Source organism: Micropterus salmoides, unplaced genomic scaffold, assembly GCF_014851395.1.
Source record: "Micropterus salmoides isolate LMB-PRFRI ecotype aquatic unplaced genomic scaffold, ASM1485139v1 Ms_hic_scaffold_3, whole genome shotgun sequence".
Classification (NCBI taxonomy): Eukaryota; Metazoa; Chordata; class Actinopteri; order Centrarchiformes; family Centrarchidae; genus Micropterus; species Micropterus salmoides.
This window is the reverse complement of record NW_024042261.1, coordinates 8,532,071-8,557,565: the sequence shown is the minus strand read 5'-3', so window position 1 is coordinate 8,557,565 and position 25,495 is coordinate 8,532,071. Positions and strand designations below refer to the sequence as shown.

Here is a 25,495-nt window from a genome sequence, read left to right as displayed (position 1 = left end):
GGGATAAGTACCCTCTAGCACAGAGAGAATTGCCGTTTATCTTTTGCCATCACAGTGCAATGATACTTGTTTTATATGGGCTATTTTGCCACTAATATGTTATATACAAATCAATTTTTAGAAGAAATTATTAAAGCTCACTGTTTTTTGTGACGCTCTGAATGTCTAAAAATTAAAGAAGTACGAAAGAAAAATGCTGTTAAATGAATACATTTTATATTAGTTCTAATTCAATCTCCTAATAGCCTATATCATATTTGTTTTCTTTTAAGCTCTCCAAGTTCCAGCACTCAAGTAGTTATTCAAGCTGGAGTGTGCGAGCATCTGCATCAAAGCGAATGAGTCATAAAATCATACTGCAGTATAACCATCTGTGTATGAAACACACCCGGACCCCTGACATGCTGCTGCTGTGAATGAAACAAAGTGTCACACACTGAGGAGGGAAACTGTCGTTTATTACCATTCAGTGACGCGTCTTTCTCCACTTATACTTATACAAGAAAGATGATTCATTCTGTTCCATTTAATACTTCATATAGATTCCTACAAAAAATGATTATGCTTTAATTGCCACAGATTATGAACAGTCCCGTGTTACATATAGTTGAGTGAATTGATTAGCTTAAATACTGGTGTGTAAATCTGAGCGGGATAAAATCTGCACATTTAGTCCAACCAAAAATCTATAACACTATAATTAAAGACAAATACAGCCTTCTGAAATCCATGTGAGCTCTGGTGCACTACTTTTAGCGGCAGATGATGACTCAAGCAGTGTATTTACTGATATACCCAGTAGCAAGTATCTATTTAGTTCCACAGGTTTCCTTTCAAACAGGATGTGCTGTGTTGAAGCTGCCAGATGTCTAGCATTATGTGTCGAGTATTTATCTAAGCAGAGGAAATATGGAGCTTTTCAATGTATAAATGATCTCCATTTCAGCAGGCAAGCCCTAATCTAACAGAAGAGTTTTTCTGTTTTTGAAACAGGTCTTCGGCTTCTCATTTGCTTAGTTGTTTCTTACAATACAAACAGACCGCGCTGGTTTTGAGGAGTAGAGAGGGAGGTAATGGGTTATACTGGATCACCCTCAGTTACTCATCAGGAGGTGTTCGACTACTTCAATTAATTATTTCATTCATAAAAAAAAACTCGACTCATTTGAAGCAACAGTGATATTTTTGGAAATATGCTTATTTGCTGTCTGGCAGTGAGTTAGAAGATTAACACCACTCTTATGTCTGCAGGCTAAATATGAAGCTACAGCTTGGTTAGCTGAACACAACAACTTGAAACAGGAAAACAACTAGCCTGGTCCAATACAAAGGTATCACAATCCACATGCTCCTCCAAAGCTCATAAGTGTATACAGTACATGACTAGTTGTGGTTTTACTTATGGGGGTTATGTGGTAAACTATTTAAAAGTGTAGACTCCAGAAAGTGCGCCAGGCCAGGCCAGGCCAGGCCAGAAATAGTCCAGCAAATAAACCCCTGTTAAATCGCAACCATATTTACACTTGAGTTTTTGAAAGGATTAAACAAACATGGTATAACATGTTTATTAATCAGTTTTAGCCAGCCAGATTTAGTTACCTTTAGAGCCAGGCTAGCTGTTTGCCCACTGTTTTCACCCAGACTTAATGCTAAGCTAAGTGTCCCCCAGCTTCATATTTGGCATTATTTTGGCATATTATTACAGACATCGACCTTTTTATCTAATTCTCTCCAAGAAAGCACATAAGCCTATTTTACAAAATGTGAAAGTACAGCATCGCTTTAAATGTCATATTTATCTCTGGATTATGCGTGAAAGTGGAGAAAGCAATTAGAGTGATGGTGATGGTGGCAGCAGAGCGGCAGTTTAACAAAAAGCGATTCACTTCTTACTCAAAACTACAATCACCACACGTCCGGTGGTTGTAATGCATTCTGGTCTATTGAGGCTACTGCTGGTGGAATTATTATCTCTTCCTATCTGATGATGTCTCCCTGTAAAACTGTTGACAAATAAAAGGCGACTCACAAAGGCCTCACAGTATGATTCTGTGGGACTGATAGCAAAACCAGATGTTTTAACAATTAAAACACAAAACAACACAATGACCAAATAAAATCTATACAGGGCCAATATGTGTTAAAGGGTGTTGGGGTGGAATTTTAACCTTGTTTTCAGCTTGTTACTATGAGCAATGAGGTTTTGTTTACACGCATCACTGTCTTCCAAAGTTAGAACAATTATCATCATGTTATTTCACATGAGAAGTCTCTGTATTCTTGGTTTATTTTGGTTCTTCTCACTGTTCTGAATGGGCGGGTTTCTGTTGGAAAAAGGTGATGCTAGCCCACTGTCAATCAAATCCAATCAAACCACACACTCCTGATGCGTTTTTTGTTAAACTTCTAATAACTAATCTAATAATGTTCCAGAGGAAATTAACAGACACAACAAATAACATGAAAACATACTACTCTTAAAAAAAACAAAATCTAGATGGTAACAATAAATTTACAAATATTTTCCTTGGGCTTAATGTAAAATAAATTTCCATCAAGTTCATATTCCATACATCTAAGCAGGCATAGTGACCACTGTCCTTGCAAACACATAGTCAATTAATAACATGCATACCAAAAAACCACCCACCCTGCAAACAATTACACACCACACTTCAAACAAATCTCACACTGATCAGCACAGATACTATAACTTAAGTAGGTGTCAGCACTGCTGCCTCTCTCCGTGCTGGTTGCTATGGCTGTGGTTCATGCTACTCTAACATTTAATCAGCACTACTGTGATAAAACGGGGGAGACAGGTCCCTGTAACTCTTTTCATCTAACCTGCTGAGTGTCATTGCTACACCTCCTTACTCCTTGGTCTTATTATACCACACCTTCAAATATTCAAGTATAGCAGTTGTGTTATGAAATAAAACTGGTAAATTATAACATTAAGGAGGGATATAATGTTGCATTTACACACTTAAGATATTGATATCTGGGATGTAAAATCAGAAAAGCTGAGTTTTCTATCAGCAGTGGATGAACTGAGGGTACACACGTTTGTTTCCAAACTACCCCTACATGTGAATATTTAATTTTGTGGCTTGAAAATCAACAGTGTCTATAGCCATAACATTGGGCACTGTCGGGAATCCCCTATTCTGCTAAATTGCTTGCTATAGAACAAGTCAAAACCATCAAACATCAATGCTCCTCTCATACAAGATGGAGGCTGTATAATAAAATCAATACATATTGTATATATTCCACATAATAATAATACTCTAATGAGCTATCTTTGGTGGAAGTATTTCTGTGCAGGATAGAGTGAAATGACTACACTAATGTGGAGCAGATGAAACACTGATGTAGGCATAAAGGAATGTTTCACTGAATAACGGGCAGTTCAACGGTGCGTTCACATGCACCGTTGAACTGAGATCAGTGCCTGTTCAAGGAAAATTACTAATTATATTAATCTTGGAAAATAAATATGATTAAACATTTAAAGGTCCGTAAAACAAGAGCAAAAAAATGGAGCACTGAAAAAATGGAATGCTAACCTCTTAAAAGCATAAATAATTATCTGAAATAGATAACAGCAAAAACTACTACAATCACATAGCCATGTAAGCTAAATGAGGGACCACAATAGGCTAGTCCAACGCCAGCATTACTGCTGACACAGCAATAATCCGCCTGTCCATCTAATGCCTCCATTTCACCCTCATGCATGAACAAGACCCCGAGATACCTGATCTCCTTTGATTGGGGCAGCAACTCACTCTTAAGCTGTAGGGCGCAATCCACCGTTTTCTGCTGGAGAACCATGGCCTCAGACTCGCGACCACTTCACATTCGACTGCAAACTGCCCCAGTGCGTGTTAAAGGTCACAGTCTGATGAAGCAAACAGAATCACATCATCTGCAAAGAGCAGGTCCACAAATCGGACACTCTCCTCCACCCCGGCTGCACCTAGACATACTATCCACAAACAGAATGGGTGAAAAGGGACCACCCTGACGGACACCCACTGAAAATGTGACTTCCTGCCAAGAATACTGACACAGCTCTCACTCTGGTTATATAGGGAACGGTACCGGTACCCCATACAGGATGAGGAAAACATCAGAAAGTTTACACTGTTAGATATCATCAATTTAGGATCATTGCACTCCTAAAGACATATTATCATCAACTGGGTGTAATTTTACTTTTTGATTTTTTCTTAACCTGCCTCACCTATTTCCACTTTCTTTAAAGTCCCCATCCAGCCAAAAATGATGTGGATGTGACGTGGAAACTCCAGCAGTTGACCGTTAATGTAATGAATGTAATGAACAATATTAGCACATTCATAGATTCTGGAATTTGAATGAGGGAGAAGGACGAAATATATTTAACCATTTCTAACTTGTTTGCGGAAAAAACATTTTAGACACAAATTATTCAAAGCGAGTACAGTAGTAGTAGTCTTAAAACCTCTGGAGGGATCTTTTAGGATTTAAAATCTGCAGTTTCTATAATAAATTTTGTAGAGATTGTTGATTGTCATTACGGCTCCAGAAAGAATCCCTTGCTTTTTGTTATTGGTATTTTGTAAAATGATCTCAATGTGATGTAGCATCTTCTAACTTTGACAATTATCCACAGAGATATGGAGAAAAAAACAAGAAAATGGACCCAAAAAATGCTAATTTCATCACCACCCCCTGCATTAACTGTTTTTTCCTATAACTGCTGCTGCTGCTGCTGTTGCTGATATTGTGCCCACTTTAAAAGAGCCATTAAACGTAGCAGTCCCTCTCCGCTCAGCAGCGCTGCCTCACTAATAACCAGGGTACTTTTGCGACAAGAGGTCAAGCCACTGGGGTTGGATGCTTGCCTATGCAGGTACTATTACATGCCGTGTACTAAAAGACAGAGCTGCTCCGCCTGTACAGCAGTGCCCTCTCCTCTGTTTAAGCTTCTAGCTGACTGAGAGTTGCTCTCTCCAGTGTGACAGATCCAGTGGATGCCCCTCAAAAAAAACCTTGAAACAAATTAAGACAAAATTCACTCCAGACTGGCTGCATTTCCAGCCAGAGCCTCCCAGTGACCCACTGTAGTCCACCATGCAGTCTTCATGAAGGTGTTCCCATCACTTTCTTGTTTTACTCTCTCCATTCCAAGTGGGCCGCTGATTCTGTTCCATATGCATTTCACAGTTATTTTGTGATGTCAGTTAACCAATCAACAAATAATCCTATAAATCAATCAATTAATAAGTCACTCTAATCAGCCAGTAGGACACCAGCTGTTCACTTGGTCTTGGGCACCACCAGTATTTCATCACCGTCTTGGATGCTGTAGGAGTGGAGAGCCCGGGTGTTGTACTTCATTTCCTCCGGACCGAAGGCGCTGAACTTGTCGATGTAATAGATCCTCATGTTGCTGGTGGACAGCTGGACCACTGTTGTCAGCTGCTTCTTCAGCTCAGCAACTGTCTGGTCCAAACGGATGTTTAGCTGACACAAAGACAAACAGTTTCTACAATTTAGGCATTAAACTGACATCAGACATTTAATTCAAAAGTGCAAAAATACAAAAAAACAACGTCCGGATGTTTTTAAAATTCTGCAAATAGTGGCTTTAGGACATAGCTACGTTTATACTGATAAACACAAGATAACCCTGGCACAGGGTGCACACCATTTCATTTTAACCTGCTTCCCAGTCTTAGTATTTTTCCTCTAAATGTGCATAGTTTGTTATTAAAAGTGAATTTGTTTACACTCTTGGAATGTCCAGAAGGGGCAGAGACTGGATTACCTGAACGCAGACACTGTATCTTGTTGAGAGAAATTGTGTCTACAATTTTGAGAATGGACTGGTTAATAAAATGTCATGCAAACCTTGAACAAAACAATGACAATGCTATAAAAATAGAGCTGTCCGGTCCTCATAAACACTACCGTTCTCTAATAAGATTTATACTAAACTTTTAGTATTACTTAAAATTGCACAAAGGGCCCAGTGGAAGAACTACACTACTACTTTTACTGATTGGGAATACGTAGGAAATGTTAGGGACAACATGTTTACTGTTGCATTGTTTTTGGTCTTGTGACTTAACTAACGACTGTTAGCAACAATTTGGCGCTCCAAATGTTAGCTTTTACAAGATATATAAGCTAAAAATCAGAAATGTTAATGAGAGACTACATTCCGCTGTAAGCGAGCTAACAAACTGGCATAAATCAGAAACTCCATCAGTGGCAAAATCATCACTTCAGGACAAAAACAAGGCAAAAAGTACAGTTAAGCCTTCGTTCGTTGATCTTGAATTGGTGGCAACAGGAAGTCTGGCTCTGTCAGGTGAGTGGAGCTGGAGCTTCTTTGGTCCGAGAGGATGCTGCACAAACTGCGGAGCATTATAGACAATGACCCTCATCCTCTCCACGATGTACTGTTCATGAGCACCAACATCAACAGCAGACTGACCAACACAAACCATCACAGATGTCTCTCTTTCTTTTTTACCGTCTCTCATGGATTACAATTAAGACTCTCTGATTTACGGTACATGTTGGGACATTACGTGCAATGACCTGGAAATAATCATTATCATTCTGAATTAACTATATACACTTACCAGTGCTTCAGATTTGATATTGAACATTCATAGTTATATGCCACCTCCCATGCACAACTCACAATATGAGCAACTTACTATTCTTACTGCTAATCGTTATTACATTTTTTGACATTGTGTATTTTGGATTTACATGTGGAATCCCATGATGTGTTTGATCGATTAGTCTTTCACAGCGGAAGGTTTCACAGAAGTTGCAGTCCTCATTGTGAGCCTCTGACTGTGCAGAACATAGAAAAGGCTACATTTATTTATTTAAACGTTTCAAACAAGTTCATCGTGTCTCCAAGCACAAGTCAACACAGAAAGAGGGTGCTCATGACACATCTACGTCATTTATATTTGACCGTGCCGTAACTAACAACCTATCTGATTTAAGTACATACTTAGTACATATCATGAAAGTATAACTGGACAGCTTGATGTGTTGAGTAACTGAGACAAGCTTTTCTACATTTGTACACTATTCAGAACCATACCTCATTACATGCTTAACGCACCTGTTCCACTTTTCCCTCACAGTGAACCTCCACCTGGGCACGGCAGCGAGGTCGGAGGTCAATCTCAGCAAGTGGTTCCAGCTTCCCGTACTTGGTTACCAGGCAATGGTATCTGTGGAGGAAAAGAGCAGGTTGTGCTGTCAGTCAGAACACACACACACACACACATGAGACAAACATACTATTGTAGTCAGGGTAGAAACAGAGAGTGCAGCATACCTGTAAGGCAGCTCCTCCTCAGGGTAGTCTAAGTGGTAACGAATGAAGAACCTCTCTGCGTCCTCTCTCTCACTATCAGTCACAACACTGCCATTTAGCAGTGATATTGAAGGGAGACTAAGGGGAAGCACATACTGTATTATGCATTTGGGTAGCAGGTATTTATGACTCTGAATATGAAATGTACCAGATTATTGCCTTCTGTTGTTCAGATGCAAAACAAAACATTTGATCAACTATTAAGCGATACAGAAGCCCTGAGAGGCAAGTGAGAAAAATTAATTCTGGTGATCTATTTCTCTCCTATGTTGTACTTAAGAACAAGTGAAAAAAAAGTTCTGCCAGGATAATCTTTCTAAGTTACTGTTTTAGTATTTGTTGTTTTAAGTTCTAAGCTTAGCCTATTTATAATGTAATTTTTTACTAAGTTGTGATTTATGCATTACTAAAATAAAAGCATTTTTACTACAGTGGTAAGTTACAATATAACTCTCAATAACAACTAAATAGTTACACATAGTTACACATGCCCCAGGTTAGGTGTAAAATTACACTCACTAATGATGAAACAGCTGTTTCTGCCCCACAGTATAATATTTCATAAAATGCACCAGTGCAGAGCTAATTCACAGGGGCCGACGTGATGCCTCCCTTCACTTTTTAGATATAGACATTCAGCTCTTCCTTAGATCTTAATAAAACTCTGTTTCAACACATTCATTTCTAATAATATATATATATATATCTCATATATATATTCACAGATGAAAAAAGGAATTTAGAGATATTATCCAGGCAAATAACTTTTTTAACCTGTTCTTAAGCCATAAAGGAAATGGATCACTGGATTTTGTCTCACTTGCCTCTCAGGGCTTCTATGCTTCCTTCACTTACTGTGCTATCATGAGGCTGCGTCGCTCTACGTTGGTGTAGGTCTGCAGTAAGGGAATGCCCTGCAGTCGCACTTCCTCCAACTTAGGGAAGAAGTTCAGCTTCTCAATGTCGGCCCATCGGTTGAGACCTGGCAACACACACAGACATGTTAAGATGAAGAAATAGCGACAGTAGACAAGTATTGGCTAAAGCTGTATGGTGTCTTCTGTCAATAACTCTGTCCAAGCTATTTGCTAAAGCTTTACTGTATAGTATGTTAAGTAATAGCAGATGGGAGCATGTATATATATATATACACACACACACACACACACACACACACACACACACAACCTGATCAAATGACACCCACACTGTCCACTAATGATTAGTGATAAATTCCACGACCCAGGCATCCACAATGGCTTTTCCCTCGAATGTACAGTTGTTGTTGAACTTGACACACTGACTCATGCACACTGACGCATGACATGTCATGTGTGCTTACAGTAGTCAAAACCTAGTCTGAGCACTGCTTCCTAGCCTAAATCGTCCTAAGTTAGCACCCCACAACATAGACATTTGGATGCCACATACTGAATCCATCTCACATTTGGTCCTTTGATATGGAAACACAACAAACTTTACTGATAATCAGCCTCAAAAGAGAGGACCCAGCTGGCTACCTGGCTGGTGACGTAAAATTACATTTGTTTTCAGAAGCTGTGACTATGCTGGCCATAAAATAAATAAATAACACAGATTTTAGATGCTTAGCTTTTCATCTGACAGAGACACCAGTCCCAGTCCTTCAACTGGCTGACAGTTTCTGCAAAGGGCAAGATAAGTAAGGTAAACAAGCACTGCTAAAATGTGAAAAGTATGCCTCTGCTTACAGAATAATAAGGTGATATTCTTTATTTGTCATGAAATGCCATGAAAAGACCAAAACTCATAATGAATGTATTTCAACAAGTATTGTGTGTGTATCGAAAGCTTGATATTTCTCATTCCTCTGTGTCATAGAGCTCCACTGAGCCGCACTAGGGTTGGGCGATCCATTCTATTTTCTATTTGCACAGTACGGTGTTTCCCACATAATTACCGTGTAACTGTGGCACCACGCACGCGCAGCAGGGAGAAGGAGGGTGCAATCGATAGCAGCAATGTCAACCTTGACGACCCAGCTGTATTCTAACGTTAACATATCCGTCTCCGACGGTGTTGTGTTAAGAAAATAGATAGACTAACTTCTCAGAAATGACTTCAATGCATTAGTTTTTCTTTAAACACACGACTCCGTTTCAATGTGTTTGTGAGAGAGAGGGAGTGAGAGAGCGAGCAAATGGAGGTACTGCATGCAGCTCCACAGTGAGTTATGATTTTACTCATATTAAACAGTATATGTGGCGGTGATATTGTGGCGTGTCCCGTCACCACAAATAAATGGGAAACACTGCAGTGTGGTGCAGATTCTAGAGACTGTTTTTATGCCATCTTACTTCTGATAGTGAGTTAGTTAAAATCGCCTTAATATCGGCGCATGAAAAACCAATCGCTGATCATCCTTTCAATCGTCACACACACACACACACACACACACACACACACACACTGTAGTTTATTTTGACTCAATTCCACATACTGTTGCTGGAAATATCCCCTACAAATTTACTTTGGTTTGTTATAAACTATAATGCTCAGCAAATTTTGGAAATTATGGATTCTTTTAAAAACTAAATCTTCAGTAGGAAGTAATGGGTTTTGAGGCTGAGAAACATAGACAGGGTGGGAAAGTCGATATATCAAACTATGGACTTATTTTTGGTTCTGGTCTTTTCATGGAATTTGTTGACAATTAAAAGTAAGTATGTTAAATCTTGATCTTTTTGCCACCAGCAATCTTTGCTGCCTTATAATCTCTTGTTTCAACAGTGCACTGGTAACCAGTGAAATGAGCTCAGCCTGTGGGCAGAATATGTTTTCGTTTTAAGAAAAATAAGCCTTGATGGCTGAATCAGAAACACACCACTTGCAAGAAGGATGTTTTTCTGCCTTAGGTAAAAGAGATATGACAAAGTGATGTGTTGTCGTCAATTTGAACACGTCTTTGGATACTGTTTTTGTCTCATCCACTCTCAAAAGAACTCTAAAAATAGATTCACTGCTGATACCCCCTCAAAATAGAAACAATCCCTGAGATAAAAGCTGATGTAGTGAAGAATCTAATGTAATACTCTACAAATAACTCTGAGCTTTTAGCATACAGTGACAGCTTGTGCTAATTCTATCAGCTGTTACTTTACATTACATACTGAACCATTACATACTGAAGCTGATACTCATTCTGGAAAATCTAAATTAGAAGCGCCCAACAAGTCAACACTCGGATCCACTGACCTGAGTTGTGCAGGTTGATGCTGCGTAGGTTTGGGAAGAGCCGCTGCAGGATGTCCTTGCCGTCCTGAATGGAGGCCAAGTTGTTGTTGGCCATGACCAGAGTGTCCAGGCCGGGGAACATGGAGCCAAACTTGCGGACTTCGGCCCAGTCCTGGAGGCTGTTGTCGGTGATATGAAGCAGGCGCAAGGAGGGGCAGGCCACACTGGAGGTACTCACACTACTGTACTCGTTAAGGCACAGGAACAACTCCTCCAGCCTGCAGGACAACACAGGAGAAAACAGGGTGGGGGAGGATGAAGAGGACTGTTGTGCTGTGTACAATGGAAGAGACTGAAGAAGTGGCCCTTCTGAAGACAATGGAAGGACTCTCTCTTCAGCAGAAAGCAGCTCCTTAACAACTCATGAAACTTGCCCCTAGTTTGTATCATATTATTACTCTTACTTCTACTTACAGTACTCTTACATTTGAATATGAATACAATATTACAATAAAATGAATATAATATCTCATATGTGATTTTCCATCATACTACATTTGGTGTCTAATATACTACACATATATAACACCAATATTTCATTTTGCTAAGAGACGGAACTACACTGTTAGGGTACTATAAGTAAATCGCATTGCTTTGTAATTTTTATTACTGCTTCTAAATTGCTGTTGTATAGTTTTTATTTGTATTCTTTTTTAAATTATTATTTTACTTTGTATTTCTTCTTTAATTATTTTTTCTCTATTTAATTGTACTTCTCTTCCTTTGTGCTGCTGCACCCCCCACATTTCCCCTGTGGGGATCAAGAAAGGCTTATGTGTGTCCGTTATATATGATGGGTCTAAAATCTTCAGAGTCGGATGGTTACTTTACAGAGGGTAGATGGTATCAAAAAGAGGCAAAAACAAAAACACAAACAAGAAAGTAGTTTTAAAGACAGTTTTCACAGCGTGTTCTGTGGATAACCAGGGTCTTTTGGATAGATTTCATTCACTTCCAATAAATTGGGTCGGTGACAGAAATGTCAGAGGCACATATGTCAAAACCTGGACAAATAAAACAAACTATTTGCATGGATAGATCCCACTAGTCTTTGAGCAAACCGACCCTCTAAGGCCAGCAGCCCACTTTAGTACTGAATTACAGTAACTTCCAGTGTCACTCTCAAGAATAGGCAGACTTTTGTGTCACACAATTGTTAAACCAGCTCAAAGTGGGCAAGCCAGTGAAATGAAGTGCAATGTCTACTCTTCATTCTCAAAAGCACAGCAGTGAAAACTTGTCCCCATGCTCGGCTTCTGCGAGACACCCCAAAATCACCTCACAAGCCTGTGGAGAAATGAAGAAGCAGTTAGAAAATATTCTTCTTACTCAGGTATCTCCCTGGTGAGTCGCACCACGGTGTCCCAAGACACTTGGGTGTTGTTGAGGACGAGGCGTCGGACCCGGGAAAAGGCCTCAGCACACTGCGGCTCAAGGGTCATTCCTGCCAGGGGGTTGGAGCTCAGGTTCAGGAACTCCAGGTTGGGGATGTTGGACACGATTTTACTGATCTGAAAATAAAAAATTAAAAACACATAATTGTCTTGTCTGCTGTATAGTCAAAAAATGTTGAACCTACATATTTTAAACAGAAAACTAGAAGACTGATTTCACTTTTTTGGATGACAGTGAGGCCGCAGAATAGTTACTGGTCATTAGAATTTGTACCTCATTATCACAAATACATGATTTTAGTTAATGGTATGACATATATGAGGCATTGAATACACACAAAATACTCGTTAGTATGAGACATCAGTTGTCAGTAAAATATAGAATATCACCAGCCTTATCCTTAAATGGAAATGATCTACTGTAATAAACCCAGAGACAGCACCTCATGCCAGTTCTGCAGATTGTTATGTGACAGGTCCAGCTCAATGACATGGGCACAGAAGGCAGCAATCTCAGCCTGGTCTCCTGCCCTACGGATCCCACAGCTATTCAACACCAGCATACTGGGTAGGTTCAGACGGTCTGGAGGTGAGGCGGGAGAGGATGGAAGGAAATCACAATAAGGATGAGTCAGACAGGGGGAAAGTTCATTGAGAAAAAGATTTTCAAGGATTTCTTTATTTGGGTAAAGCAGCCTTGAGATTAAATGTAATGAGCCAAAAGAAAGCTGTAAAATGTCAGCTAATATTTCAGTATAACAGTTAAATGGAGAACTCGTACTCTGTTAGACAAAGCCAGTTTGTAAAGGCCAATGCATTTTGGGATCAACTGTGATTCACAAATGTTAAATAATACAGTTGTGCTGACGCTGCAAACAAGAAGGAGATGAGAACCAACCACTGGGACATGATAACAGAAGTTCCAAGAATAAATAGCAACAAGTGTAACTATTGTAAAGCTTTACTGAAAACAAGCTTAACAACACTGTTTAACACTGTGCCTCTGTCAAAAGCCCTGGTTCATTATTCTTCTACCTGAAGTAAAAGAACAAAAGGATGGATCTTGCATTTATGGGTCCACCAAAATGCCTCAAAAGACAAGAATGCAATGCAGCAACAAGACATGGGCTGAATTCAAATGTCTAGATTAGGCACTGGTCAAATACACAAGGGGCCTCAATCTGACTTTCTGCAGACTTCCATAGAGTCCGCTTGGTGTGCAGATTTCACCAGACTTGAGCAGAACAACCAGTCTACTGCCTACACACAATTTATAAGCTTTAATATTTATTTTTAAAGACATAATGATGAGGTTTATAAATGCATAAATTGTGAATACCAGTACTATTAAAAACCATTCAAAATTTGTTTTTGAAATAGGTTACAGGGTCAAGAATTTTGATTTATCACAACGGAAGTGAGTGAAGTCTTCAGTCCATCTAATTGCACACTTCAAGCGTCCTTAAAGACTTGAACACGACACGGTTAATGAGACAGAAGTTCACCGGGGCTCAGTCAGCAAATTCGGAGGGTGCACATTTGAATTCAGCCTTGCTGTATTTTTAAGTAATGGTAACTGGCAATCACTCACAACTGCTGCCCTTTCTACCAACATATACACTCACCGGCCACTTTATTAGCTACACCTGTTCAATTGCCAAACAGCCAATCACATGGCAGCAACTCAATGCATTTAGACATGTAGATGTGGTCAGAACAACTTGCCAAAGTTCAAACCGTGCATCAGACGGGGGAGGAAAGGGGATTTAAGTGACTCTGAACGTGGCATGGTTGTTGGTGCCAGACGGGCTGGTCTTTCAGAAACTGCTGGTCTACTGGGATTTTCTCGCACAACCATCTCTAGGGTTTACAGAGAATGGTCCAATAAGGAGAAAATATCCGGGCGGCAGTTGTGTGGACGAAAATGCCTTGTTGATGTCAGAGGTCAGAGGAGAATGGGCAGACTGGTTCAAGATGACAGAAAGGCAACAGTAACTCAAATAACCACTTGTTACCACCAGGGTATGTAGAATACCATCTCTGAACGCACAACTCGTCCAACCTTGAAGCAGATGGGCTACAGCGGCAGAAGACCACACCGGGTGCCACTCCTGTCAGCTAATAACAGGAAACTGAGGCTACAGTTCACACAGTCTCACCAAAATTGGACAATAGAAGATTGGAAAAACGTTGCCTGGTCTGATGAGTCTCGATTCAGATGGTAGAGTCAGAATTTGGCATTAACAACATGAAAGCATGGATCCATCCTGCCTTGTATCAACAGTTCAGGCTGGTGGCGGTGGTGTAATGGTGTGGGGGATATTTTCTTGGCACACTTTGGGCCCCTTGGTACAAATAGAGCATCATGTAAACGTACCAGCCTACCTGAGTATTGTTGCTGACCATGTCCATCCCTTTATGACCACAGTGTTCCCATCTTCTGATGGCTACTTCCAGCAGGATAATGCTCCATGTCACAAAGCTCAGATCATCTCAAACTGGTTTCTTGAACATGACAATGAGTTCACTGTACTCCAATGGCCTCCACAGTCACCAGATCTCAATCCAAGCGAGCCCCGTTGGGATGTGGTGGAACGGGAGATTCACATCATGGTTGTGCAGCTGACAAATTTGCAGCAACTGCGTGATGTTATCATGTCGATATGGACCAAAGTCTCTGAGGAATGTTTCCAACACCTTGTTGCAAGTATGCCAGGCAGTTCTGAAGGCAAAAGAGGGTCCAACCCGGTACTAGGAAGTTGTACCTAATAAAGTGGCCGGTGAGTAAATAAGATAAATGTAACAAGCCTCGGCCCATTCTACAGAGGCGCTAGTGATGTAAGAAAGTGAGATCAACAATCATTAGCCAATCACTATTCACCTCCAGCTCACCTTTCATAGGGGAACCCTGAGGACCTGTGGTGGGCACCACCACCACCCCCATACCAGGCCCTCTCCGGTACGGAAAGTTCTCTGGGCTGTACTTTTCACTCATCACCTCCACAAAGGAACGGCCCTCCGTCTCCTCTGGAGGCTGCATGGCTCCGTCCCGTTGAACAGCCCCCCCCCTCAGCTGGTCAGCAGTGTAGGAGACAGACATCCATGCTTTAACCATGCAATCCAAGCCCATTTGCTACTATATACATTATACACTACTGCCAATAGTGATAGGGTATGACAAAAATGGCTAGAATCATAAAAGATAAATTATTTAAAATGATTAATTAGTTGTCAAAATAGTTGTAGTCCAGACTGGTTTATACTACTATGTATAATCTAAGATGTAAAGACCGGCTGAAAGCTGGAGTGAAAGCTTGGTTCCCACAGTTTCCGTGCATTACGGCCCATGGTGTCTTTTAAAAGAGTGATCTGCACAAAAACGACCACATTCAACATAAAACAAAACCTTTGCTGCTATGATTCTCCATCATGTATTGTAATGATGTTCACTGCAGTCACATGTTTCTCTACTGCAATTAAAAACACATTTAACAGCGCTACTTTTGCCAAATCAGATAATTTTTGATTATTTAATAAAACGTTGTTGAGTGAGAAATTGCATTCACAGGTGGTGTCTTCCAATTGCTTCTTTTTTACAGGAATCCACACTAAGGCCCAATCCCAACCTCCACCCTAAAACCTAAACCCTGAACCTTCACAGACTTACATGACGTCACCGGGTAAGTGCTTGAGTGTGAGAGGCTGCAAGGGCCCAAAATGGTATAGTGGGACAGCACTTTGCGACATATCACATTACCCTGACGACGCCAAAACATGTTAGGTACAATTGTGGGTTTGGGACTATTTATTTTACATGTTCTACATTCTTCATGGCCGAGGCACTAAAGGGAACGACTGCCTGATTTGAACGTTTTCCAGGTCATTATAAAATACAAACTTAATTTCACTTTACAACCTGTTGTAATGTGTCAAATAAACCTACCTTCTACCCTCTAAATAATCAATTGATCTTTTTTAACAAAACAGCATCATACACTTACACATGAACTTATTTTCCTTGTGGTTGAGCCATGTTAGTTTACTTTCTAACGCTTCCAGGCTTCACAAGGTAGCCCATGTTTAACGTCACAATGCTATAAACTGTGAGTTATTTCCTCAGGCAAAGTCTGCAGAGATGCGGACCTACGGAAAGTGTGCATTAAAGGAGAGAGCCCTCATGCACTTTGCCATTTGAGTCTGAGAAGTCTATGAGTCCATGAGTGTGGAAACTGGGATTCATATCTCAATAATCAGTAGGGCCCAGCATTTGGACTTCATTATGCAGTTCATTTGCTGGTTTCACACAGCAAAACATTAGTCTAAAATGTCAAACACTAGTGTCCCGTTGAAGACAGCAATCAGTCCATTCATTTCAGTCATTCACTTGCAGTTTTACAACAACTCTTCATTCCATCATGAAGCTTTAACCTGTATAGATCAGCCATCCATACAGAAAAACAAGGATGGCGAGGTCTGATAAAGGACTGCATTTCTTTTTAAGAGAGGTATGAATAATGATGGGAGACACGAGGAGGCGTCCTCAGCTCTTTATCAGCAAACAACAGAGACACATTTAAATATCCCTGACTTTGCCCAGAGGAGAGAAACAAGAAATCTGATCTTCATGTTGAGCCTTTAAAAATAAAAATAGATTTGTGAAGAAACCCCTTTTTGACCTAACTTATAACTTCAGTTGCTATAATTAAAATGACAAGCATGGGTGTTTTAAAACGCGTGGCCTCGCTGTGGAATCTGCTGCAGGGAAGCATAAATTATGTAGTGGTTTTGCTGGAATAAAAAAATAAAAGGATCTTGTTACAATATACTATTTGACAAGAATGGGCGGCAATAAATTCTGGTAATGTATGAAAGCACATTGTTACTCTTTAGCTAATAAATCAAGTTATTTCAAATAACGTCATAGTTATCTTTACAGACATATAAAACACAGAACCAATACAACACACATTTTAAGTGTTTGACCCAGTATCCTGTTTAAGCGAAATCACACCTATTTCTAAACCTTTTCTTTCCTCTCTAACTGTATATGTTTATAGTAGAAGATATGGCAGAAGGCGTCTTACCTGAAGAGACGTTTCCCTTGATTTGACCACTATCACTACTCGCTGTCTTCTTCTGTGGTTGTACTGATGGCCTGTTAAAGAAATCAAGAGTTACCTGATTCATTTCGTATCCACTAACATATGTATTTGTTCTTTCGCTGCAACTGAAACTAATTAACATTTTCATTAACTTTTACACAAGACAAAGCTGTTTATTTGGAAGATGAAAGACAGGCCCTATGTTATTGTCAGTAGCGTCTTACTCCAGAGTGGCTGGTGGGGCTGACAGATGTGTCCAGAAGAAATGCTGGTCAATCTTTGGTCAGTTGCCAGGATTTGCTCTGGACAGGCCCGAAAACAGAGGACTTGGAGGGCGTTCACCACATGACACTAGAGAACAAACAAAGTCAAAGATCATTTTCCGCCTTGTTTTTCACTAACCAATATCAATATAATCAAAAGAACGTGGAAGCACATTTAGATTTCTTAGAAGAACAGCAGAGTGCCATTGTGAGCAGCCCAACGGCTTTCACAGTGCGAATATACAAAGGGTTAACAAGATAAAACATCTGTCAGTGACAATATCCTAATGACTGATGATTGTGCAGTAAGATAGTCACTTTAGTGTAGTGTAGAAAATAAGTTATTAGACATAAATATTGTTCTGACTTGCTTTCTTAAGTGGTAAGTCTGCTAAGCCGGTCCTTTATAATTCTGACAATTGTATGTATCTCTGCCTGTCTGTAAAGGCACACATCTTTCATAAAACATAATAGCATTGATTAAGCACTAAGTTCTAGTTCTTCCGCAAAATCTTTTTGACAAAGCAATAATTATTTGAACGAAATTTCGACAAACAAGACATGTTTCATACAATAAAAGTTGATATTTTACTGCAATATTGTGTTACTTATTCTACTAGATTTAAATTTCCGACCTGATATGTAACGCTTGGTGATACGTAAAATGATCTTAAATGGTGTTGTCACGTTTTACATCGGCCGATAAAGTGATTTTTTAACGGAATTCGGCTCTTCTGTTTTCTGGCAAGCCCGCTATGCCAAATGCCCTTTAAAAGTATCCTAACTGTATTCTTCTTTGCTTATCGGTAATTGTACACATCTAACAGTTCTTAAAACATGACGGCCTGCGATTCAACACGGAATTCTTGTAAATTCGGTATATACCCTTTTGAAGAGGCCATAGTTATTTTGACAAGATTTTAACTTTTATACGTGCTTTATTAGCTACAGCCCCTCACCAAGTAACATCTATCTGTGTTACTTGGTGAGAAGTGGCCCTAGCAACCACAGGCAGACCGATTATAAAAGTAGATTTTTTTTATTGTTGTCAGTGACACTTCTTCTATGAGATCTACGCCGAACTGATATATATCTGTTTGTGATTAGTAAAACACTTACAGTGGTGTTGTTACGTTATAGGTAGGCCAACAAGGCACAGACAACTAAAAATTGACAGGTTTTTGAATGGGGTTTGGCTATCTTCCTAAAAAGTGTATAGCTAACCCTCTACAGAGAATAACAACACATTTTCCCAGTATATCTCTGGCTAAAGGAAACATTTCACTGGTGAATAATAAGGTCAAACTGCCAGTTGTTGAGTAACAGACAGTGTCCAGTCCAGACTCAGCATAGTCTGACCCCCAGCAGCAGCTCGATGGAGCCCGAGACGGATTACAGATGGTTACGATATAAATATAGTATCAATAATCACTAGTTGATGACACTTTGCTAACAGAACGTCTAAAAAAAACCGCATAAAATACAAGGTCGTCGTTTTACATACCTTTAATGTCTACTTTGAATTTTCCTTGTGATAAAAACAAACCAGCTGTCATTTTGCTCTACCATACATCCCGGAAGTGACGTACTTGTGAGCTGAAAACGATTAAAAAAAAAAAAAAAATTTATTAACTTCCTTTCAAGTAGCAGCATTTTTAGGTAACACTATATGTAGTTTTGTAGCATATTTATATGGGATGCTATCAAATTGTTTAGAAATAAAAAACACTAAAAACTGAGGTACCCCGGAGAAGGCGTCCAATATGATGTCATTGTGTTACTGCTGATAATGATATCTGTCTTGTCCCGTTTCATCTGTAGCTGGCCTGACACTGCAGATGCCCTCGTTATGTTGATAGCAGTGGTGGAGCAAGTGTTACTTCCGCAGTAAATACTTTACAGCAGGTCAAAGTTCTACTCAACCACCTCAGTGAAGTAAAAGTTTGTTGGTAGTATCACCAAATGTACTTAAAGTATCAAAAGTAAAAGTAGCCTAGTCGTTGTGCAGTACTGTTTTACTATTTGATGTTTTGTGATTAATATCGCTGCTGCATGAATATGTTGCATTTAACTGCTGTAGATGTTTAAGGTTAAGCAAATTGTAGCTACTTTGTATAGTGAAGGCTAGTTTAATCTACAGCAATAATCATATTCTGTAAGATCATCGCGTTTGCAGCGTTGTTGTCCTGTGAGAATCACCTATCTATGAAAAAGTTTTCATGAGCTCAGAGAAACAGGCCTGGTAACTAGTAACTAAAGCTGTGATGGGTAAAAAGTATAATTTATTGTAGAGGACTTGAAATGTAAAGTGGTCCTGTTGTTGGGCATGCAAGCTCCCTGGGATGGCTTGCTGTGACACTTATAGAGCCATTGTTAATTTTATTAGTAATACTGGTTAGCATCCTGCTATGACAAGTCAAAAGGTTTGCTATGAAAAAGACCTCATTTTGAATAGCGTAATGTGGTACTAAACAAATGACTATAGGGGAATTATTTTGAAACTAGTATTTGTGTTTCTTCTTAAAGCTGCAATATTTAGACAAGGCCATCATTGGAGAATGAACACATAGATAAAGGTCATAGAAGTGGTATTAAAAAAATCACAGGAGACAGAATAGTCAGTGTCAACAATAGAACACATTCAAGAAACAACATATGATATACATAGAATAAAATGAAACTATAATTCAACTTTAGTACCCCCAAATGTTGATTGATACAAGGCAGTTAGTGTAAGTCACATTTCTTGCCTGTGATGACCAATATATTGTCTATGGGACAGTTTAAGAGGATGACGGCATGTAATATAACTACTCACATACCATGGGTGACCTTTACTCTTTTCACTTGTGTAAACCCCAGAAATTAGATCTATACAACAGGCCGCTTGGAGATTTTAAAGCACCGTTCCTTATCTTAAACATATGCATTAAAACAAGTGTCATGTTTGTATATAGTTGACCACAACTAATATCTGAATTTGTCAGGAGAGGAGTGAGTGGTGAGTTTTCTGTTTGGAGTAAACAGGGTGATGACCAAAAGACAACAGCGCCACCTTCAGAAAATCAAACTGCATCAACAGTAAATCCGGGGGGGGGGGGGGGGGGGGATGTAGATACAGTAAAAACAAGATGGACGATCTGAATTTAATTTAACAAACAGCAAAGAGGCACAGGTTCCATCACACTGAGCCCATCCCTGCTCTTTTACAAAAATAGCCCTTCAGCCACTCTCAGGATCTGAGCTAGAACTTCATCACTGTGCACTAGCGCCCTCAAGTGGTTGTGTGTTGAATTGAAAGATATTTTACTGATCTGATATACCATTGTCTTGAAAGTGCAGACCATTATTTAGATTCACTTGCTGGCAGGAAGCTGCTTTGAGGCGGCTTTGTCATTGTGTTGGTTAACCTTACTGTCCAGTTTTATTTCAGTTCACTGAATTCAAGTGTGGATACTATAAATGACTGATCTTCAATGTGTCAGTGTTGATTTTGTAGATGATCCTCTTTGTTAATTTGGTCTGTCCTTTTACTGACAAACTATGCTGATAAATGCCATCATAGCAGGGGTTGGCGTCTTCATTTTCAAACATGGTGTCACAGAGTGTATTCATGAATGTGGACCAGTTAACTATTTAGCTTAATATCACTGCTAACATTTGGTCTACAGACTTACTATTCAATAAAATCAGACTGAATTGTTAGTGGGAAGATCTCCAGCTTGAATAATGGGCCTTGTTATTCTGTGCAATACATACAGAGAGAACTGTGCATTAATGTGAAGGAAAAAGTATGTGAACCCTTTGGAATTACCTGGATTTCTGCATAAATTGATCTTCATCTAAGTTACAATAGACAAATACAGTCTGCTTAAACTAACTCCACACAAACAAGTATATCTTTCCATGTTTTTGTTGAACACAGTGGAAACAGTCACAGTGCAGGGTGGGAAAAGTATGTGAATCCTTGGACATAATAACTGGTTGACCCTTGGCAGCAATAACCTCAACCAAATGTTTTCTGTAGTTGCAGATAAGTCCTGAACAATGGTCAGGAAGAATTTTGGATTATTCTTGGGGTGTGTGGTGTGAATCGCTCTCTTGAGGTCATGCCACAGCAACTCAGTTGGGTTGAGGTCAGGATTCTGACTGGGTCACTGCAGAAGGTGTATTTTCTTCTGCTGAAACAATTCTGTTGTTGATTTACTTCTGTGCATTGGGTTGTTGTCCTGTTGAGCTTTAACTGGGAGACAGATGGCATAAAATTCTCCTGCAAAATGTCTTGATAAACTTTGGAATAAATTTTTCAGTAGATGATAGCAATCCTTCCAAATCATGATGTCCCCTCCACCATACCTCACAGATTGTATGAGGTTTTGATGTTGGTGTGCTGCACCTTTTTTCCTCCACACATTGGGTTGTGTGCTCCTTCCAAACGACTCAACTTTGGTTTCATCTGTCCACAGAATATTTTGCCAGTAGTGCTGTGGAACATCCAGGTGTTTTTTTGTAAACTTCAGACAGCAGTGGCTTCCCCTGTAGGGTCCTCCCATGAACTCCATTCTTGTTCAGTGTTATGTATTGTAGAGTCGTCAACAGAGATGTTAGCATGTTCCAGAGATTTCTGTGAGTCTTCAGCTGACACTAGGATTCTTTTTAACCCCATTCAGAATTCTGATGGTGCTCGTGCAGACATCTTTGCAGGACGGCCACTCCTAGGGAGAGTAGCAACAGTGCTGAACTTTTCCCATTTATAGACAGTCTGCTTACTGTGGACTGATGGACATCAGTGCTTTTAGAGATACTTCTGTAACCATTTTCAGCTTTATGCAAGTCAACAATTAATCTTAGGTCTTCTGAGAGCTTTTTTGGTCGAGGCACGGTACACATCATGCAATGCTTCATGGGAATAGCAAAATGAAAAAATTTTTATAGGGCAGGGCAGCTCCAACCAGCACCTCTAATCTTGTCTCATTGATTGGACTTCTGGTTGGCTGATTTCTGACTCCAGTTAGCTTTTGGAGAAGTCATTAGCCTAGAGGTTCACATACTTTTTCAATCTGCACTGTGAAGGCTTACTCAATGTGTTCAATAAAAACATAATTTTGTGTGTGGTATTAGTTTAAGCAGACTGTGTTTGTCTATTGTTGTGACTTCGATGAAAATCAGATGACGTTTTATAACCAATTTATGCAGAATTCCAGGTAATCCCAAAGGGTTCACATACCTTTTCCTGTAACTGTATATGGTCAATACTTAGGCCTAAACTTTAATAATGTTGTTGCAATCCAGTTTACACTAATATTTTAAGTGTTTAGGTTCGCAAAAGGGGATGCAGATGCACCCCTGAAAAACCTTTCCACGAGTGACATTTGTGTTAAAACTGCAAACAAGTCATATCACTTCATGTCGTCATGTCAAAACTACCTGGGGGTCAAGAGCTGGGGGATGATGGACCTGGGACATCAAAGTGACTGTCATGACCAGATTCTTGTTGGTCTGCATGAGACTTGCACAGTTTAATCTCGGCTCCATCTTCAAGAACTGCAACTTACAGTCCCAGACATACACACAGTACATTATGTGTATGTATATATTTTCATACCTACCTAATGTTGATAGTTAGGAGTTTATACTTTGCTGTCCTTGTTTTAGCTGTGTGTATGTATCTTAATGTACAATTGTTTGTGGCCACTGCGTGCTTCTACATTCCTGCTACCACCTGGGCATCCAGAACAACTTTGGCTGTCGCAGCTTCCTAAAGTTTGCCAGGTTGTGCGAGGTGGACGAGCAGAAGCACATCTGCACCGGAGACAATGTTCTGACAGTGTTAAGTCTGCTTTTTGATCAGCTTCCCGTTCATCTGATTAGTTAGTGATTAAAATAAAGCTAACTCTTAACAGGAGGTGGGCAATCTGTATGACATGTTCCACACAAGGAACTGTCTCCACAGAAGAGCCTATCAGTAGTGGTCTTGGCTAGTCTTGGAATTAAATCCTGAGTCCTCAATGTCCAAGACCAGACCGAGTACAAATGCGGTCGAGTCAGAGACAAGACCATAAAAAAGTGGTCTTGAGACCAAGACCGGTCTCGAGTACTACAACACTTCTTGTCACGTTGAGAATGCTTGCTCACACTCATCCTCCTACCCACCCATATTTATCAACATGAATCCCAATTATTATAGGTAAACAGTGTTTCCCACTGAATGACAGCGTAACTGTGGCGAGAGACACCGAGCGAGAGGTGGTGCTGGGCGGATATGTGCTGTGCGCAGCTCTGTAATCTTATAACCTACGATTTAACCCATAGCCTAGCAAAAAGAAAACGATAATTGGAAATCAACATGTGGCAGGTCACCACAAATAAATCAATGTGTGGGAGACACTGAAAAACACATTACATTTAGTGCAGAGGTCATCCAGCTTGATTATCCCCCTTATTAAGGCAAGTGTGTCAGCATCTGTGACTGAAGTAAAATTAATGATATTGCTGTAGGCTGCTGATAAATAACGTGAGCCTACACGCTGCAACATTATCCTCACTTTGATCATTTCACAAGACTAGTAACAGCTTGCATGACCGTTCAAGACAGACTACGCATATTAGCAAGTTATGGCATGAGAGAAAAGGCTTAATAGCCAATGATAACTTGGTCAACATTTTGCTAAATGTGGCTGATGGATTTTATTGTTTGAGTTTAAGAACGTGCGTCGCTTTAAAAGTTGCTGCCTCAAGGAATTGTAGGACGGCATCATCTCCTTTCCTTTCTATTAAAATGGTCCGGTGTACCCTATGCTAAACTCCTGGCCCTTTTATCACATCATCCTTTCATGCAAGTTTTGACATTAGCTTCAATAAACGTTAGAGTCCGTTATTGACAGATACAGAATTTTTGGGAACAGCAGTCAGGTAAACTTGTGTTCTTGCCTCTCAAAGTCTGATGTCAGCAGATAACAGTAAGTTAATGTATTAGCCACAGTGAATCTGGTTGTCCTGCTAACCCAGCTGGGAAGTGCGCTCTGTCTGTGTTTTGGTTGCTAGACAGACTTTGTCTCTGAACAATGTTAGACTGAAATACAACTTATTACGTTTGATAACCCCCGACCGGCCATGGTGTTTATAAGCTGCACATCAACTTGGGTTCACACGCACCTGCATGAAACTAAACTCGCCCATTCTAGCAGCAATATAAGTGGGACTAGTCCAGACAAGACAGGCGTGATGGCACAAATTTATTAAAGGAGGGGCCCTGATGGAGCTGATAATTTATATCCAACACTTGCTAGATATTAAGTGCTATGCCGAAGTTCTTCAGTAGATCCAGGCTCCCCCAAGCTTTTTCCAGAAGAGCAATAAATGGAGAAAAAAAAAAAAAAATAAAAAAAAATTAGGACCACAAAGAAATTGAGCACCGTGAAAAATGTTCAGTTTAATCATTTTATCTAATGTTATTACACAATTTTTTCCTTGCACAAGTATTGAATGAAAACTCAAATATGAAACTTCTGTTTTGTCCAAGTGGAATTACTATTATACCTCTGGTGGGCTATGAGGCTATACTATTAGGCCTACATAAAATTACAACTAACAGTATGCCATTAGATTAAAACTTTATTGAATTACACTAACATTAAAGTAGTTTCTCTTCAATGTATATGCAAATTTCTACAGCACAGGATGCCGTTGTGCCAGAATAAGCTCCTTCTAGCCCCCTCCAGAGTGTAATATGTTCCCCTTTACTAAAGTTATTGTAATGTTGTTCAGTAGTCTTGACTGTACCAGTGGAGCTTTATGTCTAGCAACACCCATGGTTTAGGACATTAATTCAAGAGGCTTTTTGTAGGTCTGGACAAGATAAATCTGCCACAAATTTTGCACATTGAAAGAAAACGTGGCTCGGGGCTGATCTTTAGGGGACACTAGCATGCCATTTTGCGACAATGTTTGACCTGGAAGTTTCCCAGGACTTTAATTTTGTGCAAAGCTTCGTGAGTTCAATGTTATTACAAAGAAATCAGAGCAAGTTCAAGCTGAGTGAAGAATTTAAGACGACTGCAG

The 25,495-nt window shown here is 39.8% G+C and overlaps 1 protein-coding gene across 5 annotated transcripts; it reads right to left on the bottom strand.

Moving 5' to 3' along the window:
- Nucleotides 1-437: 437 nt before the first annotated feature.
- On the bottom strand, nt 438-19,030 carry LOC119882664 (tubulin-specific chaperone cofactor E-like protein). Of its 5 annotated transcripts, XM_038692817.1 has the most exons (13): nt 18,939-19,030; nt 17,396-17,522; nt 17,154-17,224; nt 14,962-15,142; nt 12,513-12,652; nt 12,005-12,186; nt 10,637-10,893; nt 8,258-8,384; nt 7,364-7,480; nt 7,145-7,256; nt 6,778-6,864; nt 6,309-6,413; nt 438-5,517 (listed from the first exon to the last, which is right to left on the bottom strand). In XM_038692817.1, exons 4-13 carry the CDS (start codon nt 15,107-15,109, stop codon nt 5,311-5,313), a joined length of 1,482 nt encoding a protein of 493 aa, XP_038548745.1. In that variant the 5' UTR covers nt 15,110-15,142; nt 17,154-17,224; nt 17,396-17,522; nt 18,939-19,030; the 3' UTR covers nt 438-5,310. The 5 variants fall into 5 exon arrangements, with proteins under 5 accessions (XP_038548745.1, XP_038548746.1, XP_038548747.1 ...); XM_038692818.1 differs by lacking the exon at nt 6,309-6,413; XM_038692819.1 differs by lacking the exon at nt 14,962-15,142.
- Between the last annotated feature and the right edge of the window lie 6,465 nt (nt 19,031-25,495).